This window comes from Xenopus tropicalis, chromosome 5 (assembly GCF_000004195.4).
Source record: "Xenopus tropicalis strain Nigerian chromosome 5, UCB_Xtro_10.0, whole genome shotgun sequence".
Taxonomy (NCBI): Eukaryota; Metazoa; Chordata; class Amphibia; order Anura; family Pipidae; genus Xenopus; species Xenopus tropicalis.
In genome coordinates, this window is record NC_030681.2 from 56,210,833 (window position 1) to 56,232,618 (window position 21,786).

Here is a 21,786-nt window from a genome sequence, read left to right on the forward strand (position 1 = left end):
AGTTATAAGCATCACTGGGCTAGCCTCTTTTCTTTCTCCGAAATTCATATCACTTTTCCTATCTCTCTTAAGCAATTCCTGTCTATCAGTTTCTAGTGCAAACTTAAATGCATCAAATAGCGACTTCATAGCATAGCCCCTGTCCAGAAACCTATCACGTAACTTGCAGGCCTCCTTAACAAATTCCTCATCAGAACTACAGTTCCTGCGCAATCGCAGAAACTGACCCTTTGGGATACCCCTATTGAGATGCCGAGGATGGCATGAATCGGCTCTCAATAGGGATTTTCCAGAGCAAGGTTTTGTATATACCGTAGTCTCTATCTTCCCTTCTTTAATAGTCAGTGATAGATCCAGATAAACTATTTGGTTTGCACTACAGACCAAATATTCCACTAACAGAAGGTTTATCCCAGAACATTATACATTTTTGGAAATCAACACATTTACATAATTATATGTGGAATAAAGCTAGTATAAAGTATGCCAGTACTCCAGAAAGTCATATATTTTTGGAAAGTACACATTGTCTCGAATCTAAAATGGGTATGGTATAAATGGTAATGGTATATACTGACCCCAAAATGAAAATAGCGCATAAGGATTTCTCGCCTGCCAACTCGGTTTTTGCACACAGAGCCCCCTGACAATGTATTATGTGCTGTAACACCCCCTAACTATACAGAGACCCCCCAGAAAACTATATAGTTTTGGAAAGTACACATTCTGCCAAATCCAGTGTGGCTAAAGAGTCCTTTTTACACCAAAGTACCAAGTCAAAGCTTTCCTAAAGTTATTGGTTTTTATGACATTTCAGAAAATTGCCTAAAAATGTTACAATTTGCCGCATTTATCTCACACAATTTCTTGCATACAAAAGCAAATCACCCCAAATAGAAACACCTAAGGTCTACTGAACAGTTTTATGCCCAATATAAATAGATATACCAAAGTCTGTAGTATGTACTGACCCCAAAATGGAAATAGACCCCCAAATATATTTTTGGAAAGTACACATTCTGATGAATTCAAAATAGGTAAAGTTATTTTTCTACACCAAAGTTACACATGACAAAGCTATGTTAAAAACATATCAGGAACACTAATACAGGGATAAAAAATGCAATAAAACCACAAAACATGTGCAAATCAGTAAAACAACAAAATAAGTCACACGACGTGTAATTAATGGTCAGAATATCTGATCCAATAGTCACGCTGTCAAAATAAACAGTTTTTAGGGAAAAGAAACTAAAAACAAAGTGGTAAAATGAAAATAAATAAATAAAAAAGTGTTTGTGTATACATGTGTGTACACATGTAAAAGTTGTGTGACAGTGTTTAAGTGTGTGTGTGTATATACAGTCATGGGCCAAATTGTTGGCACCCCAGAAGTTTTCCAGAAAATCAAGTATTTCTCACAGAAAAGTATTGCAGTAACACATGTTTTGCTTTGTTTATTCCCTTTGTGTGTATTGGAAGAGAACAAAAAAGGGAGGAAAAAAAGCAAATTGGACATAATGTCACACAAAACTCCAAAAATGGGCTGGACAAAATTATTGGCACCCTTTCAAAATTGTGGATAAATACGATTGTTTCAAACATGTGATGCTCCTTTAAACTCACCTGGGGCAAGTAACAGGTGTGGGCAATATAAAAATCCCACCTGAAAGCAGATAAAAAGGAGAGAAGTTCACTAAGGGGCTGATTTACTAATCCACGAATCCGAATCCCGAATGGGAAAAAATCAGATTGGAAATGAACATTTTGCGACTTTTTCGTATTTTTTGTGATTTTTTTCGTCACTGGCGCGACTATTTTGTAGCTGTTACGACTTGCGCGAATTGTCGCGGCTTTTGCATAGCCATTACAAATTGTGAATTGTCGCGACTTTTGCATAGCCATTACAAATTTCGTGAATTGTCGCAACTTTTTCATAGCCATTATGACTTTCGTGAATTGTCGCGACTTTTGAATAGCCATTACGACTTTCGCGAATTGTTGCGACTTTTTCGTATTGAGCGCTCGAAAAATTTGCGATAATTCGCGAAAAAGCCGCAAAATACTGATCATTACGAAAAAAGCGCATTCGGACGCTTTTCGGACGTTCGTGGATTAGTAAATGTGCCCCTTAGTCTTTGCACTGTGTGTCTGTGTGTGCCACACTAAGCATGGACAACAGAAAGAGGAGAAGAGAACTGTCTGAGGACTTGAGAACCAAAATTGTGGAAAAATATCCACAATCTCAAGGTTACAAGTCCCTCTCCAGAGATCTAGATTTGCCTTTGTCCACAGTGCGCAACATTATCAAGAAGTTTGCAACCCATGGCACTGTAGCTAATCTTCCTGGGTGTGGACGGAAGAGAAAAATTGATGAAAGGTTTCAATGCAGGATAGTCTGGATGGTGGATAAGCAGCCCCAAACAAGTTCCAAAGAAATTCAAGCTGTCCTGAAGGCTCAGGGAGCATCAGTGTCAGTGCGAACTATCCGTCAACATTTAAATGAAACGCTATGGCAGCAGGCCCAGCAGGACCCCACTGCTGACACAGAGACATAAAAAAGCAAGACTACAGTTTGCCAAAATGTATTGAGTAAGCCACAATCCTGGGAAAACGTCTTGTGGACAGATGAGACCAAGATAGAGCTTTTTGGTAAAGCACATCATTCTACTGTTTACCGAAAAGGGAATGAGGCCTACAAAGAAAAGAACACAGTACCTACAGTGAAATATGGTGAAATTTGGTGGAGGTTCAATTATGTTTTGGGGTTTTTTTGCTGCCTCTGGCACTGGGTGCCTTGAATGTGTGCAAGACATAATGAAATCAGAGGATTACCAAAGAATTTTGTGTCGCATTGTAGAGCCCAGTGTCAGAAAGCTGGGTTTGCGTCCAAGATCTTGGGTCTTCCAGCAGGACAATGACCCCAAACATATGTCAAAAAGAACCCAGAAATGGATGGCAACAAAGCGCTGGAGAGTTCCAGTGGCCAGCAATGAGTCCAGATCTAAATCCCATTGAACACCTGTGGAGAGATCTTAACCCTTTAAGTGCCATGGGACGTAGATTCTACGTCCAAGGCACTAAAGGACCAAAGTGCCATGGGACGTAGAATCTACGTCCAATGGCACTGTCGGGTTTACAAGCGCTGCGCTCGCTTTTAAAGCAGCGCAGCGCTTGTAAACCCCTCAGATCCCCCTAGGCAACGAGCAAACATAGACATACTCACCGATCCGGGTCCCCGAGCCGCACCGATCGCGTCGCCAGCCAATGACAGCAGTGGACACGCGTTGATGACGTGTCCACTGCTGTCCCTTTAAATAGCGCCGCCTACTGTCGGCTCCCTCACTCCTGCTGCGCACGTTGGACAAGATGGAGCTCCCCTGCTGCCTTCCTGCTGGATTGATCGCCCCTGATCATCTGCCTGCCTTTTTTTTTTTTTGCATTTTTTCTTCTATCTTTGTCATTATTACACTTTTGTACACATACACACTTATTTACAACTTTCCCAAGCACACACAGACACTTACACACACACTTACACTTTTTTTTTTTTTTTTCTTTCTTTCTTTCCTTTTCTTTCTTTCTTTGCTTTCTTTGGCAGTCTTTTTTTTTTACTAAAACTTTATTTCTGATCTTGCTCTATAATTATCTGATTTATTTGGTTGCATTTTAGTGTTTTTTTGGCATTTTCATAATTGATTTCTGTTTTTGAATTATTCTATTGCACTGTAACTTTTTTTATTGCTATTTGGTGCTGAATTTGCAGTGACGTTGGTGGATCCAGGGCTCTGACCACCGATTTCATTGCAATTATTGTTCTTCTGTTGGTTTAGGTGGTTTTATTGGATTTTACAGATTTTATGGTGTTTTATCTTTGCATTGTTCTTTATTGTGTGTTTAGTGCCCCCAAAAAGGTTGCTTTTGCAGTGACATTGGTGGATCCAGGGCTCTTACCGATTTCATTGCAACTATTGTTCTTTGATTGCTTTTAGTGGTTTTATTCCATTTGATTTCAGTTGTTCTAGAAAGGTCCAGAGGTGCTAAGATTGTTCTGGTAGTTTCTATTGCCAAGGGTTAGGCTGATGCCACACGAGGCGTAGGGCTGATTTTTTCAGCAAGTGGAAAAACGCTTGCCGAAAATTCAGCCCTACGCCTGCTACTTGTTCCTGCACCCGAATGAATGGGATACGCTCGGGTGCAGGCACGTGTAGCCGATATACGCATGAAAACGCGAGACTTTGCATTCTCACGCGTTTTCATGCGTATATCGGCTACATGTGCCTGCACCCGAGCGTATCCCATTCATTCGGGTGCAGGCAAAAAAAAAGGGGTGCATAGAGTGCAGCCCCAATATTATGCATTTTCAGGTTTGGCGGCCATGTACTTATGTGCAACCAGACATAGGTATCGTTTTATTCAGGGGAACTTGCAGATTGATGGTTGTAAGTTTTTGGTAGTTGCCATGGAGATTTTGGGGAGAAATCTAGGTTTGTATCTGGTTTTTCCTTGATTTCTCACCAAAGCGCTAACTTCTGCAAGGGACTGCGGCCACAATTTTCCATGTAGAAAGAGAAGAATGGTGTCTCTGAATAGCTGAAGGTGTGCACTTTTCGTAAATATATAGATTGTGGGGGTATCTCACAGGTAGGGGGGGTTATCACTGAACAACTGCAGGTAGTGCACATAGAGCGCAGCCCCCAAAATTTCAACTGAAATTCCCCTTATGCATTGCCCCTGTTTTGGGGCATTTGGTGGCCACGTCTTTATGTGCACCCATACATATGGGGTATCATTTTATTCAGGGGAACTTGCAGATTGATGGTTAGTAAGTTTTTGGTAGTTGCCACGGAGATTTTGGGGAGAAATCTAGGTTTGTATCTAGTTTTTCCTTGATTTCTGACCAAAGCGCTAACTTCTGCAAGGGACTGCGGCCACAATTTTCCATGTAGAAAGAGAAGAGTGGTGTCTCTGAATAGCTGAAGGTGTGCACTTTTCGTAAATATATAGATTGTGGGGGTTATCTCACAGGTAGGGGGGGTTAACACTGAAAAACTGCAGGTAGTGCACATAGAGCGCAGCCCCCAAAATTTCAACTGAAATTGCCCTTATGCATTGCCCCTGTTTTGGGGCATTTGGTGGCCACGTCTTTATGTGCACCCATACATATGGGGTATCGTTTTATTCAGGGGAACTTGCAGATTGATGGTTAGTAAGTTTTTGGTAGTTGCCATGGAGATTTTGGGGAGAAATCTAGGTTTGTATCTAGTTTTTCCTTGATTTCTGACCAAAGTGCTAACTTCTGCAAGGGACTGCGGCCACAATTTTCCATGTAGAAAGAGAAGAGTGGTGTCTCTGAATAGCTGAAGGTGTGCACTTTTCGTAAATATATAGATTGTGGGGGTTATCTCACAGGTAGGGGGGGTTAACACTGAAAAACTGCAGGTAGTGCACATAGAGCGCAGCCCCCAAAATTTCAACTGAAATTGCCCTTATGCATTGCCCCTGTTTTGGGGCATTTGGTGGCCACGTCTTTATGTGCACCCATACATATGGGGTATCGTTTTATTCAGGGGAACTTGCAGATTGATGGTTAGTAAGTTTTTGGTAGTTGCCATGGAGATTTTGGGGAGAAATCTAGGTTTTTTATCTGGTTTTTCCTTGATTTCTGACCAAAGCGCTTACTTCTGCAAGGCACTGCGGCCACAATTTTCCATGTAGAAAGAGAAGAGTGGTGTCTCTGAATAGCTGAAGGTGTGCACTTTTCAGAAATATATAGTTTGTGGGGGTTATTTCACAGGTAGGGGGGGTTAACACTGAAAAACTGCAGGAAGTGCACATAGAGCGCAGCCCCCACATTTTTAGCTGTAATTGCCCTTGTGCATTGCCCCTGCTTTGGAGTGTTTGGTGCCCATGTCTTTATGTGCACCCATACATATGAGGCATCATTTTATTCAGGAGAAGTTTGTCTTTCAAATATGCCTTTGTTAGAAAATTTTTATGAGATTTTTTTTTGTCAAATCCACATTTGATCATGCGTCCAAGTTTACGTTTTAGAAAAAAAAAAAAAATGTCATAAAAAGTTCCAAATTTCACAATGCACTGACAAAAGGTATTTGGCTTTTGAGTGAAAACTACATTGCACCTAGAAACCTGAAGGTCTGTAGTTTCTAAAGATACCAAACATGAGGGGATATTTTAGATTTACATATAAGTTATGCTGCATTAACTGTTACAAGCGCTTTTCTGCTTTGTTCTGGTGTGATATTGTACTAAGTATTGCCTTAGTTTGGGGGTTACTTCTGGACAGGAACTGTGGGGTACCACCACATATTTGGTATCGTTGGAATTGGGAGTATCAGGGCTTTTACAAACAATAAAAAAAAGTGAGTAAAATTAACTTTTCTATGGAAAAAAACCTCAAAATATACAGAAATTTTTCATAATTTTATTTTTTTTTACATATTTCACCCAAAATACACATCATATCTCCAGAAAAGTTATAAAATTTGGTATGTATGTCGAAGCCCAATTAGTGACGAAAAAAACGATATATAATTTCCCTAGTTTCGTGGAGGTTTTCCTACCAAAAAACATTGTTAAAGTGAATGAGTACAAAATGCTTAAAAAACGTCTGGCACTGGGGGGAACCGAAATGACGAATTCGGCTGGCACTTAAAGGGTTAAAATTGCTGTTGGGAAAAGGCACCCTTCCAATAAGAGAGACCTGGAGCAGTTTGCAAAGGAAGAGTGGTCCAAAATGAGAGGTGTAAGAATCTTATTGATGGTTATAGGAAGCGACTGATTTCAGTTATTTTTTCCAAAGGGTGTGCAACCAAATATTAAGTTAAGGGTGCAAATAATTTTATCCAGCCCATTTTTGGAGTTTTGAGTGACATTATGTCCAATTTGCTTTTTTTTTCCCCCTTTTTTGTTCTGTTCAAATACACACAAAGGAAATAAACGTGTATAGCAAAACATGTGTTACTGCAATGACTGTAAGTGTGCAAAATGAAAAAAAAAAAGCTAAATTGTGTGCTGTATGTGTGTGTAAATGTATGCAAGTGTGTGTAAGTGTAAAAAAAATTACCCTTACCTGTCCTGAAGCTTGCCTCGGTACTGCAGTCCTGGCCCTCATGCTGCAGGAAGTCAGTGGGAGGCGACGCTGAGGGGAAGGAGGAAGCAGGACCAAGCAGCAGACGTGATCACATCTGCTGCTTGGAGGTCGGTCCTGCGTCGAACACGTCGCAAGACCGACATGACAGCCCCCCTGGCTCGTTGCCAGGGGACTGTCATAGCTAAAAACTCTCTGCAGAAGCGGCACATGCTGCCTCTGCAGAGAGAATCTTTATTTGCCAAACATTTTATATTTTTATTAAATATTTTGGCATCTGCGGGAAATCTTTGCAGTATAAATCAATGAATCAAGGATTCTTGCCAGAGATACTTTTGCAATATAATACACAGAAGGGCCTGTTTATAAACAATAAGGGTCACTTACAACCTAAAGTGCCCTGTGCAAAATGCAATTTCAGAACACAATTTACCATGCTTTCTACCCATAACACAGCATTTCCCCCCCCTACAATTATACAGCTCCATTACAATAAATTACTATTTACCAATACCTTAAAAAGAAAGAGGCTGCCTGATTTAGAAATGAGCCCTGTAAAATGCCCCACGCAAGATTTTTTCATCTAGAACAGTGCTGTCCAACTGGCGGCCGCGACCCCCCTCTGTGTGGCCCCCCACCTGTCTGGCTGCTTTGATGGCTAAAGGTGGCCATACACGAGGCGATTTCGCTCGTTGTGCGATGAACGATTATATCGACAAACGATCGTATGGCGATCGAGTTCCCATACGATATGCCATCCACGGGCAACGATAATTCGGGAAAGATTTTGTCGCATCATTATCGTAAAATACCTACGATCGTACATCTACGTACGATCGATGTCGTTGCTGGCAATCGTGACATGCGCAGAGAACAATCGTTGAAAGACAAATGTCTGACACTCACACCAACTGGCAGATTTTATCGTTAAACGACAAAAATTTTTAAACCTGGCCGATCGATTTTGGGGACGATAATGTCGGCTCGTTTAGTGGGCCGACGATCGTTCGTACACCACCAACTATACGATAACTTAACGATAGCATCGGATCGTTCGGGAATCGGTCGTTTGTAAGTAAAAAATCGGTCCGTGTATGGCCACCTTTACTCTTGTGTAAGCTTTAAATGGTGTCAGTACTGTGATTAACTGCCCCCCCTGCATGGTTCTCACCTCAGATATATTGTTTAAATATGTAATCCCCTGTGTTGTTCACACCTTTTAATACCTGCATTGTTTTCCCCCTGCAGTGTTCACACCTCAGGCTCAGGCTGTAATCACCCCCATTGTTCCCCTGTTCACACCTCAGGAGCAGTAGAAACCCACAAATAATCCCTGCATACTACAAAAAGAACATATACTGAGGTGGTACTGCAATTAAAAAGTTTTTTAATACATAGTTATTGTGCAGACTGTAGGAGCAGTGCCAGCATTGTGTCACTGTATGCTGCCTGTGTGTGCCATACACACAGGCAGCATAGGGCAAGCAGAGTATGGCACACACAGGCAGGGTAGGGAAGGCAGAGTATGGCACACACAGGCAGAGTAGGGCAGACAGACTTTTCGTAGACAGACTTTTCGTAAATATATAGATTGTGGGGGTTATCTCACAGGTAGGGGGGGTTAACACTGAAAAACTGCAGGTAGTGCACATAGAGCGCAGCCCCCAAAATTTCAACTGAAATTGCCCTTATGCATTGCCCCTGTTTTGGGGCATTTGGTGGCCACGTCTTTATGTGCACCCATACATATGGGGTATCGTTTTATTCAGGGGAACTTGCAGATTGATGGTTAGTAAGTTTTTGGTAGTTGCCATGGAGATTTTGGGGAGAAATCTAGGTTTTTTATCTGGTTTTTCCTTGATTTCTGACCAAAGCGCTTACTTCTGCAAGGCACTGCGGCCACAATTTTCCATGTAGAAAGAGAAGAGTGGTGTCTCTGAATAGCTGAAGGTGTGCACTTTTCAGAAATATATAGTTTGTGGGGGTTATTTCACAGGTAGGGGGGGTTAACACTGAAAAACTGCAGGAAGTGCACATAGAGCGCAGCCCCCACATTTTTAGCTGTAATTGCCCTTGTGCATTGCCCCTGCTTTGGAGTGTTTGGTGCCCATGTCTTTATGTGCACCCATACATATGAGGCATCATTTTATTCAGGAGAAGTTTGTCTTTCAAATATGCCTTTGTTAGAAAATTTTTATGAGATTTTTTTTTGTCAAATCCACATTTGATCATGCGTCCAAGTTTACGTTTTAGAAAAAAAAAAAAAATGTCATAAAAAGTTCCAAATTTCACAATGCACTGACAAAAGGTATTTGGCTTTTGAGTGAAAACTACATTGCACCTAGAAACCTGAAGGTCTGTAGTTTCTAAAGATACCAAACATGAGGGGATATTTTAGATTTACATATAAGTTATGCTGCATTAACTGTTACAAGCGCTTTTCTGCTTTGTTCTGGTGTGATATTGTACTAAGTATTGCCTTAGTTTGGGGGTTACTTCTGGACAGGAACTGTGGGGTACCACCACATATTTGGTATCGTTGGAATTGGGAGTATCAGGGCTTTTACAAACAATAAAAAAAAGTGAGTAAAATTAACTTTTCTATGGAAAAAAACCTCAAAATATACAGAAATTTTTCATAATTTTATTTTTTTTTTACATATTTCACCCAAAATACACATCATATCTCCAGAAAAGTTATAAAATTTGGTATGTATGTCGAAGCCCAATTAGTGACGAAAAAAACGATATATAATTTCCCTAGTTTCGTGGAGGTTTTCCTACCAAAAAACATTGTTAAAGTGAATGAGTACAAAATGCTTAAAAAACGTCTGGCACTGGGGGGAACCGAAATGACGAATTCGGCTGGCACTTAAAGGGTTAAAATTGCTGTTGGGAAAAGGCACCCTTCCAATAAGAGAGACCTGGAGCAGTTTGCAAAGGAAGAGTGGTCCAAAATGAGAGGTGTAAGAATCTTATTGATGGTTATAGGAAGCGACTGATTTCAGTTATTTTTTCCAAAGGGTGTGCAACCAAATATTAAGTTAAGGGTGCAAATAATTTTATCCAGCCCATTTTTGGAGTTTTGAGTGACATTATGTCCAATTTGCTTTTTTTTTCCCCCTTTTTTGTTCTGTTCAAATACACACAAAGGAAATAAACGTGTATAGCAAAACATGTGTTACTGCAATGACTGTAAGTGTGCAAAATGAAAAAAAAAAAGCTAAATTGTGTGCTGTATGTGTGTGTAAATGTATGCAAGTGTGTGTAAGTGTAAAAAAAATTACCCTTACCTGTCCTGAAGCTTGCCTCGGTACTGCAGTCCTGGCCCTCATGCTGCAGGAAGTCAGTGGGAGGCGACGCTGAGGGGAAGGAGGAAGCAGGACCAAGCAGCAGACGTGATCACATCTGCTGCTTGGAGGTCGGTCCTGCGTCGAACACGTCGCAAGACCGACATGACAGCCCCCCTGGCTCGTTGCCAGGGGACTGTCATAGCTAAAAACTCTCTGCAGAAGCGGCACATGCTGCCTCTGCAGAGAGAATCTTTATTTGCCAAACATTTTATATTTTTATTAAATATTTTGGCATCTGCGGGAAATCTTTGCAGTATAAATCAATGAATCAAGGATTCTTGCCAGAGATACTTTTGCAATATAATACACAGAAGGGCCTGTTTATAAACAATAAGGGTCACTTACAACCTAAAGTGCCCTGTGCAAAATGCAATTTCAGAACACAATTTCCCATGCTTTCTACCCATAACACAGCATTTCCCCCCCCTACAATTATACAGCTCCATTACAATAAATTACTATTTACCAATACCTTAAAAAGAAAGAGGCTGCCTGATTTAGAAATGAGCCCTGTAAAATGCCCCACGCAAGATTTTTTCATCTAGAACAGTGCTGTCCAACTGGCGGCCGCGACCCCCCTCTGTGTGGCCCCCCACCTGTCTGGCTGCTTTGATGGCTAAAGGTGGCCATACACGAGGCGATTTCGCTCGTTGTGCGATGAACGATTATATCGACAAACGATCGTATGGCGATCGAGTTCCCATACGATATGCCATCCACGGGCAACGATAATTCGGGAAAGATTTTGTCGCATCATTATCGTAAAATACCTACGATCGTACATCTACGTACGATCGATGTCGTTGCTGGCAATCGTGACATGCGCAGAGAACAATCGTTGAAAGACAAATGTCTGACACTCACACCAACTGGCAGATTTTATCGTTAAACGACAAAAATTTTTAAACCTGGCCGATCGATTTTGGGGACGATAATGTCGGCTCGTTTAGTGGGCCGACGATCGTTCGTACACCACCAACTATACGATAACTTAACGATAGCATCGGATCGTTCGGGAATCGGTCGTTTGTAAGTAAAAAATCGGTCCGTGTATGGCCACCTTTACTCTTGTGTAAGCTTTAAATGGTGTCAGTACTGTGATTAACTGCCCCCCCTGCATGGTTCTCACCTCAGATATATTGTTTAAATATGTAATCCCCTGTGTTGTTCACACCTTTTAATACCTGCATTGTTTTCCCCCTGCAGTGTTCACACCTCAGGCTCAGGCTGTAATCACCCCCATTGTTCCCCTGTTCACACCTCAGGAGCAGTAGAAACCCACAAATAATCCCTGCATACTACAAAAAGAACATATACTGAGGTGGTACTGCAATTAAAAAGTTTTTTAATACATAGTTATTGTGCAGACTGTAGGAGCAGTGCCAGCATTGTGTCACTGTATGCTGCCTGTGTGTGCCATACACACAGGCAGCATAGGGCAAGCAGAGTATGGCACACACAGGCAGGGTAGGGAAGGCAGAGTATGGCACACACAGGCAGAGTAGGGCAGACAGAGTATGGCACACACAGGCCAAGTTTGGCCCAAACCAGCCAAGAATGGCACACACAGGCTGAGTAGGGCAGGCAGAGTATGGCACACACAGGCCAAGTATGGCACACACAGTGAAAGTATGGCACGCAGGCAGGGTAGGGCAGGCAGAGTATGGCACACACAGGCAGGGTAGGGAAGGCAGAGTATGGCACACACAAAGGCAGGGTAGGGCAGGCAGAGTATGGCACACACAAAGGCAGGGTAGGGCAGGCAGAGTATGGCACACACAGGCAGGGTAGGGCAGGCAGAGTATGGCAGGTTTTTGCTGTACTACAACCATTAAAATGGGTATGGCCATGTGATAACATGGGTTTGGTTTCAAGTGGGTGCGGTTTCAAAAAGGGGAGTGGTCAAAACTGGCTTCCATTATCGGCCCTCCACCACGTAGGTCGGAAAAATTCCGGCCCTCGGTACAACAGAAGTTGGACAGCACTGATCTAGAATATAAATTTGGCAAGAGAACAAGGGTTTTAAGAACATAGGTTTGAAGAATATAAAAAGAACTGTATTTTGTTAAAAAAAAAAAAACTGTAAAACTGTAGCAAGCGTATTTCTGGAACAAATGCTGATATTGTTTCCCTGTGTGTGCAAATATTTGTTCACCACATCATATAACAAAGAAAATGTTCTTATTTTCCACTTGAGATGTGTCGTGCACAAGCTCTGCCCATAATCCTTGTGACTGAGTTTCCTATACTCTGACTGTCTATTTTTCCTAACAGACATGGTACATCAGTTTACCATTTACTTTTTTCTAAAGATCTTTGACAGAGACACAAGATAAACTAGATAACAGCCTATTTATCAATGGTGCCAGTTTATTCAATTGTAGATGCTGGAAAAGATTAATCTTGAACATTGTTATTTTCCGAGGCCAGTATATTGCAAAAACAAAATTAATGGAGATTAATTTAGGAATTTGGGTCTTATATCCTTTTACAGATATGGGATTAGTTATCCGGAAACCAATTATCCAAGAAGCTTTGAACTGTTGGAAGGCCATATCCCAGACTTTATTTTAATAAAAAAAATTTTTTTTAAAAAGATTTCCTTTTTCTCTGTAGTAATAAAACAGGTCAGGTATGGGGCCTATTATCCAAAATGGTCAGGACCTGGGGTTTTCCGGATAAAGGGTCTTTCTGTAATTTGGATCTTCATATCTTAAGTCTACTAAAAGATTATTCAAATAATAAATAAACCCAATAGGATTGTTTTGTCTCCAATAAGGATTAATTATATCTTAGTTGGGATCAAGTATAAGGTACTGTTTTACTATTACAGAGAAAAATTAATCATTTTTAAAAATGAAAATTATTTGCTTATAATGCAGTGTATGGGGCTAGGCCTTCTTGGATAACGGTTATCCGGATAATGGATCCCATACCTGTACATTGTAGTGATGTGCGGGTGCTACCACTGCAAAATTCTGCAGGTTAGGGTTGGGTGTGGGTTCAAAATTTAGGGTCAAGTGGGTGTTGGGTTTTTCCTGATCCGCACATCACTAGCACACTGTACTTTATCCTAACTAAGATATAATTAATGCTTCCTGGAGACAAGACAATCGTATATATGATTTATGTTAAAATATTTTTTTTTTTAGTAGACAAAGTATGGAGATGCAAACTACAGAAAGAAAATCCCAGGTCCCACGCATTCTGGATAACAGGTTCCACACCTATACCAGAAAAGAAAAATGCTTAAAATGCGTCAGAATGTAAAACAAGCAAAACTACATAGACCAGTGCTGTCCAACTTCTGCGGTGCCGAGGGCCGGAATTTCTCTAGCATACATGGTGGAGGGCCGCTAATGGAAGCCAGTTTTGACCACTCCCCTTTTTGAAACCACACCCACTTCAAACCACACCTATTTTATCACAATGGTGGTAGCACAGCAAAATCCCAAATGCTTGGTGCTTACTGTGGGGATATCAACCATCATTCATATGTGAAAGAATTATGTCATATTAAGATATACCCTTAAATTCCATATGCCTTCTCCTCCCCTGTGGATAGCACATGAACCCCCAGCAACATAATTACACACCTTAGGGACCATTTAATGGCTATTTCCAACTGCTAACAAACTCCCACAAACCCCTGCCAGGTTCACCTCCCACAAGCAGTATAGGGCAAGCAGAGTATGGCACACACAGGCAGCACTCTGCCTGCCCTACCCTGCCTGTGTGTGCCATACTCTGCCTGCCCTACCCTGCCTGTGTGTGCCATACTCTGCCTGCCCTACCCTGCCTGTGTGTGCCATACTCTGCCTGCCCTACCCTGACTGTGTGTGCCATACTCTACCTGCCCTATGCTGCCTGTGTGTGCCATACTCTGCCTGCCCTACCCTTCCTGTGTGTGCCATACTCTACCTGTCCTATGCTGGCTGTATGTGCCATGCTCTGCCTGCCCTACCCTGCCTGTGTGTACCATACCCTCCCTGCCCTATGCTGCCTGTGTGTGCCATACTCTGCCTACCCTATGCTCCCTGTGTTAGCCATACTCTGCCTGCCCTACCCTGCCTGTGTGTACCATACCCTCCCTGCCCTATTCTGCCTGTGTGTGCCATACTCTGCCTACCCTATGCTCCCTGTGTGTGCCATACTCTGCCTGCCCTACCCTGCCTGTGTGTACCATACCCTCCCTGCCCTATGCTCCCTGTGTGTGCCATACACACAGGCAGCATAGTCCAGGCAGTACCTACATAGGTACCTACAGTACCTATGTCTGAGGTGTGAAGAAGTGAACAATGGGGGTGATTACAGCCTGAGCCTAAGGTGTGAACAATGCAGAGATTAAAAGGTGTGAAAAACACAGGGGATTACATTTTAAACAATACAGGGGGATTACAGCCTGAATCTGAGGTGAGAACCATGCAGGGGGGGGGCAGTTAATCTCAGTACTGATACCAATTAAAGGTTACTCAAAGGTAAGCCATCAAAGCAGCCAGACAGGTGGGGGGCCACAGACAGGGGGGTCGCGGGCCGCCAGTTGGACAGCACTGACATAGACCATATACTGTATATATAACTTCTTAAATGTCTGTTTTTTACTACTTTTTCTACTAGTAAAATTTAAGTTTTTCCGTTTTCTTCACTTTAGCACCTTAGTGTTCCTTGATCCTGGTAAATTGTATACATCTATTTTATAAAGGTGTTGTTTACCTTTAGATTAATTTATGACATAGACATCAATATTCTGGGACAATCTGCAATTGGTTTATATATTTTATTGGTTTTTCAGATAGTGGTTCAACTTCAGTGTAACGTTTAGCATTATACAGAATTGCCTATTTTTAGTAAGTTTTCAACTGGTCTTTATTTCTTATTTTTTTAAGTTTTTGCCTTTCTGTTCTGACTCTTTTCAGCTTTCAAATGGGGGTCACAGACCCCAGCAGCTAAAAAAAAACAAACTATTGTTTAGTAAGGCTACACTATTACTATATTTATTGATATTGCTACTTTTTACATATGTATGTATGTATATCTTTATTTATCAAGCGCTACTTATATACGCAGCGCTGTACAGTAGAATACATTAATACAAACAGGGGGTTATTATGATAAATACAAAGTATAACAATAAATACAGATAAATACAAGATAAATACAAGTTGCAACAAGTTAAAAAGCAAAGACACAAGAGGATGGAGGTCCCTGCCCCGTAGCTATACGGTGCAGGTTATACATACATACATATTTCTGAAAAGCAAGACAGTGAGCAATGTGACCCATGTACCAATCCAGTCTCCCCTATAAGCTAGATATAAGTCCACAAATATTCTGCAGATATTTTTGAACTGGTCACCAAGACTGTAACACTTAGGCGTCTGTCATCTCTATATTTGTTTTAAGAATGCAACAGATAAACACTGAACTCCTTATTTTTACAGCCCTTGAAGCACATCAAATTAACATAGGTCAGCTTAGATAATTAAAGTGATAAAATGGCCATGGTCATATACATACTGGATATCATTGTACTCTGCAGGTCTAAAAAATAGTGTAAAATAAATGGTGAATTTCTAATGTTGTGCATTTTCTTTCATGAACTAAGATGCTGTATTTAAAATTGTTATATTTGTAGTATAATCCATGTCAGTGGCAAAAATGTAGGTGGTAAGTAAAGTTTTTGCTGGAGGATCAAAGGGGGTCATTTGTCAACACTGAACAGTGCGATCAAATGCTGATATGTGGTGTATTTGGTTGGCATTTTTTTTTTACACATCAATGATAAGTATGGGGCATAGTACAAGAGCAAAAGGATCTCATTTATGAGCACAGCCCCTAGTGGTTGCACTTATTTTCACCTATTTTATTGCTCCTTACTCCAATTTCCTTTAATTTACACTGTTTCTTTGAGGTCCCACCAATATATAATGCATAGTGAATTTTCCTGATTCTACACCATTTTTTTCTGTGCCCCTGAAATATGTAAAATGGGGTTGTACTGTACACATAACCATCATACAAAACAATGCAAATACGTACACTTTCCTCATTGTCTTCATTTTTTGTCGCAATTTTTAATTAAAGTCAAAATACTATAATTTACCTACTGTAAATTATAATGAATTTCTTTGTGGTATTTTGATTTGGTTGCTGTGGTCTGCTGCTAATATTGTGTAACTCAAGGCTATTTCCTTTGCCGACACATGAGGTAGGTTACATTTTTTTTTCATCTCTTGGGCTGCTGGGTGTATTTTACTGGCACCTAGCATTAGGTCGGTGGGGTTATGTGTAGGTATGGGCAACTAAGAAAAAGAAATACAGGGAGTTTTGTCGACCAAAGGAAATCATAATTTGTATTGTAGATTATGGAAACTGTCTGTTCCAAACCAGCCCGATTGCAATAAAATTGCATAAAAACACACATGAAAGTAATATAGCTGTGAACGCAACCCATATTTTTTTCTCCTTCATTGGGTATTGGGATGGGTGCCCATAGAAAACCTTTAAGATCAATTATCCCCCATACACATGCAAAAGTTTTTTTGGTTTTTTTTGGTGGGTTACGTGCACTTTTTTTTTTTTTTTTTTTCAGTTTTAACTTTTTTATTGGAGATAACAAAGTACATGACATATTCAGTGACATTTCCAGTTGTAAATCATTGTGTCAATAAAGAGTACCACTGTTGATCGAGATTGGTTTTTACGTGTCGTTACACATGCAAAAGTTTAACACTCTGCAACTTCATCAGGGATGTCACAGGTTGGGTGCAACTGGCATTCATTTTCCAGTTTCAATGTTGACAAGAACTGCAACTTGCTTCTTGTGCTTAAAGGAAAAAGAAAGTCACTTGGGGGTGCCAAAATATTATGCACCCCCAAGTGACTCTGACCACCTACCTTTTACCCCGGGCTGGTGCCCCTGTAAGGAGGGAACAGCACCAGCCTGGGGTAGCTGCCGGCGCTTCCTTCTTCCTGATTCGCTGCGCGCGCATGCCCAGTAGAGTGAAAAGCCGAACTTAAACATTAAAGTCGGCTTTTCACTCTACTGCGCATGCGCCCACCGCTGGCATTCCAGCAACGGAAGCCGGAAGAAGGAAGCGATCCGCTCCAGGTGCCCCCGGGCTGGTGCTGTTTTCTCCTAACAGGGGCACCAGCCCGGGGTACGAGGTAAGCGGTTAAAGTCACTTGGGGGTGCCTAACATTTTGGCACCCCCAAGTGATTATGCCTTTCGTTTCCCTTTAAACCTTTTAAAATAAATAAATCTTGGCACATTTTAGGTGTTAAGATTTTTATCTACTAAAAAAAAAACTAGCTGTGGATAAAAAAAAATAAAAAACAATCAGAACTTGAGTATGCTGTTTCGGGCAAAAATATGCTTTGTGTATCTGCACCTGGGTCGGATTCAATGCTTAAAAACTTAAATGGTTTTTATGGCAGAGGGGCTGATTCTCAGCAAGCGTTTTTCCCCTTGCCGAGATTCAGCCACATGTGGCATTAACCTTAAGGTTTGTAGAACCAAACTACTTAAATATCCATGGAAAACCCCTGGTCCCTGGGCATTTGGGATAACAGATCCCATATCTGTATACAGTAAAGCTTACTGCCCATTAATAATCCCATGCAAGCACACACAAAAAATGTATTGACTAATGTTGAATGAATACTTTACCTGGTCAACACTGGCATTCAGTGTACGAAGTAGCCATAACCCACGTCCATGTATGAGGTATTCTCCAAGGACAGCCATATGGTTTTCTTCTTCTTCATCATCTCTTGACTCTGCTCCTTGCACCCCAGCATTACAAAGTTGGTTGACATCAGTTAGGAATTCTCGAGCTAAGTTGTTACAGGGACTACCCATTATGCAGCTGCAATAAAAAAAAAATATATATTACTAAAAAAAATTACTAAAGAAGCAAACATAAAAACACTATATTTACAAGAGTTTAACTATTATACTGGAATCATATATTTACTGCAGCTCCCTGCTGCTCACCTCTGTTTACTTTGGCTGACAACACACTACAAGCGTGATTGTCACAAACAACTGCATAGTGGATACCATGACTCCAATAAGCCCTTTGCACCTATATAGTATCCAGACATTAGTTGGTGCTTGGGGGTTGGAGACTGTGAGCATCTCACCATTCTACATACTAAAATTATGTCACAATACAAAAATCACAGCTGTTCAATAGGCATGGACTATCTTGGAAAATATGTTCATATTTGAACACTTATACAGTCAGAGCAAACATTAAAATAAACCCTCAGTCATAACTTCTCATTTGTCATGGATTACTTCACACTCCAATGGTGAGTTATTTGTGTGAGATCAGGCTTTGCAATTGCAAAAATCTTGAAAACTATGGTTTCTGAGGATAATCGAAGCAGATCATGCCAGGTAGCTTTGCTTAGCAGATGCAATGGGGTGCAGCATAATGGGGCACAGCTTCAAGGAATTCACTAACGACCTTTTACTATGTAGATGTCACCCTTCCTTGGCAGATGGAAATGCTTTGCTACAAGAAAAAAAAAACCCTCCACACTCCATTTTTCTCCTTTGTTGTTAAAGGGGACATACTGTACAGTATAAAAAACAAGAATGTGCCAGTGCATTATACTCCTCTTAATATAGAAGGATTTATTGAAAACTTCTCCAAAAACCCTGCTAGTTCCACCCACTTCCTGCTTGCTCCTTTTTCAGGCTGTGCAGGAAAAACAATGGCACACAACACAGCACTGTAGGAAAGCAACCAAACAGCATGCACTGTAGGACAGGAACTCCGACAGGGAGTTCATGCCTGTCTTTGTGTAAATTAAGGGCTGTGATTGGCTATACCCCTCTTACTGCGCATCTGGCAGGGACAATTAGGACACACCCACCCTCATTTGAAACTCTGACAAAGACCATAGTGGATCTATAGGGAGTTAGAAAGTTAATAATAATTTTTAGTGAAAGCACCATATATTATTCATTATTGCCTAAAGGGGATTTTCAGGTATGCCTTCACTTAAAAGCAAGTTTCTTTATCAACACTTACAAAGTAGTAACCTCCTGTAAGAGTACACCATTACTTGCTACTCTCTGGTTTCCATGGATTGTACAGTATTTGGATATTCAGGCAGGTACATTAATTCATATCATATCTTTTTTGGACATTCAAGAGCATATTATAGTTCATCTCCATACACTAGCTAAGAGAGAAGCTGGACTATATACAATACAAATCATTTACAGACTCTATGACAGGGATCCCCTACCTTTTATACCTGTGAGCCACATTCAAATGAAAAAAGTGTTGGGAAAAAACACAAGCATGAAAAATGTTCCTGGGGGTGCAAATATAGCTATAATTTGATATGTCCATTTGGGTTGGCAGCCCACAAAAAGGCATTACATTGGGTTTTTATGGAACCAAAACTTGCCTCCTAACCAGAAATTCAAAAATAAGCACCTGCTTTGAGGCCACTGGGAGCAACATCCAAGGGGTTGGTGAGCAACTGCTTGGGGATCACTGCTCTATGTTATCTGTTACTAATTAGTATATGTTTGCATGTTTTTTTTCCATAATCTGTTTTGCACTTCACTGCAATACTTACATTTGTTGTAATTTTTCTACTTTCAATGAAGGCATCAGCCTGATGGTATTTTCTTCATTTTGCAGTTTACACTTATTCATGTTTTATGTGTACAGAGGTACTATCCTGTTATTTGTTAACAACTCATGCTTAAATGTTTAGTTTGCTTTTCAAGTTCACAGTTTTTCCATGCTGACATGGCACACAGTCAGAACAGTAAAACTTAAAGGTGTCTATGTTTTACTCTGATATATAAATCAATCCTAACTCATCAAATATGTGTATTATTTATTTTTTTTAAATGATGACAAAAAGGAAAATACTACGTGCAAAACTGACCCTTTTTAAAAAAGATTGATAGGAAACAGACAGATTGGACAACACAGATTGTCTGAAATTTTTCATGTTTGCATGTGAATTATGAGGAAGTTCTTTATCAGCTATCTGGACTGTACGAATACTGCCATTTACTCTAGAAGAGAACATTGGGTGGAGATAACGTCCTTTAACACGTTCGTTATTTATGTGGGTTTTTTTTTTAATACAGATGAAGTTCATCTTAAAGAGAGCTTCCAGTAAATTACAGATGCACCTTCTCTATAAAATCAATGGTCAAAACAAAAATTATATATATATATATTTTTTTTTTAATTTTTAAAATTTTTGGGGGGTTTTATATTCAATCCAACTTGCACTGAATATAGCAATAAGTAACATTTAAAAAAAAATAACAGGCATAATAGGCACAGTGAGGTAGATTTGAGCAGCTTTTTGTTGCTCCTACTGCCTTTTACATAAAAATGCAGAAAAAAGAAAAGACATAAGAAAGCTGTCCGTTGTCAGAGCTGTTTATAATTGTTGGATTGGGTTATTATGTAGGGGGGAAGTGGGGAGGAGGGGGTTCTAGGCGGAAGATTGTCTAGTAGGAGAGAAAAAGATAAACATCAAAAAGCACAATTTGTACTTTATTCAAAGCCTAAGTAGCATTTGTACCAACATTAAATAGTTCCTTAGCCCTTAGGATTGTTTCACGGACGCGGTCCGGCAGAGTCAACACTCATAGTAGCATTAGGTGAGTTTGTTTTCCATATGTCCAAATATGCTCGCCATAGTCGCCATGTGGCCCAATGGTTTTGTGTAACCTTGTATGAATCTGTGTGTAAGTCCTCAAATTTGCGTATGTCCTCCATCTCTTGGATCCATTCTGTAACAGTGAGTAATGTTGTCGATTTCCATTTACGGGGGATTAACAGTTTAGCCACATTGAGTGCATATTGGGTAAGTGATTTTTTATAAGTTGAGACTGGCTGAGCGTTGTGATCAGGGCTGTGGAGTCGGTAGATAAATTCTCCGACCCCGACTCCTCAGTTTCTGATACTTCCGACTCCGACTCCTCTGTTTTTAATATGCTAATGTATTTTATACATTGATACAGTCAATGAAAAGCATGCTTCATGGTCACTCAACGTGTTCGTTTATGCACTGCGTGCATTGGGCTTTATTCTTATAGCAGAGAAGTAATTAATTATGACTGTTTGTGAATTGGGACATTTAAACTTGCTTTATTTTTTTTATTTATTCCCATTTAAATTTAGTAGGAGTCGGAGTCGGTTCATTTTTTGCCGACTCCGACTTCAGGTACCCAAAATTGCCTCCGACTCCACAGCCCTGGTTGTGATGTAATAGGACTGTTGCTGGATCATTATTTATTTCCAAATGTAATTTGTCATTGCAAATCT

General features: G+C 40.5%; 1 protein-coding gene across 2 annotated transcripts in view; it reads right to left on the bottom strand.

The window, feature by feature from the left end:
• Positions 1-21,786, bottom strand: part of lyst (lysosomal trafficking regulator) — a 154,070-nt gene that overhangs the window by 116,448 nt on the left and 15,836 nt on the right. For both annotated transcript variants that reach the window (XM_031902458.1, XM_002935831.5), the window contains exon 2: positions 18,135-18,333. In XM_031902458.1, coding sequence (XP_031758318.1) covers positions 18,135-18,326 — 192 coding nt within the window. In that variant the 5' untranslated portion in view covers positions 18,327-18,333. The remainder of the gene's footprint in view (positions 1-18,134; positions 18,334-21,786) is intronic.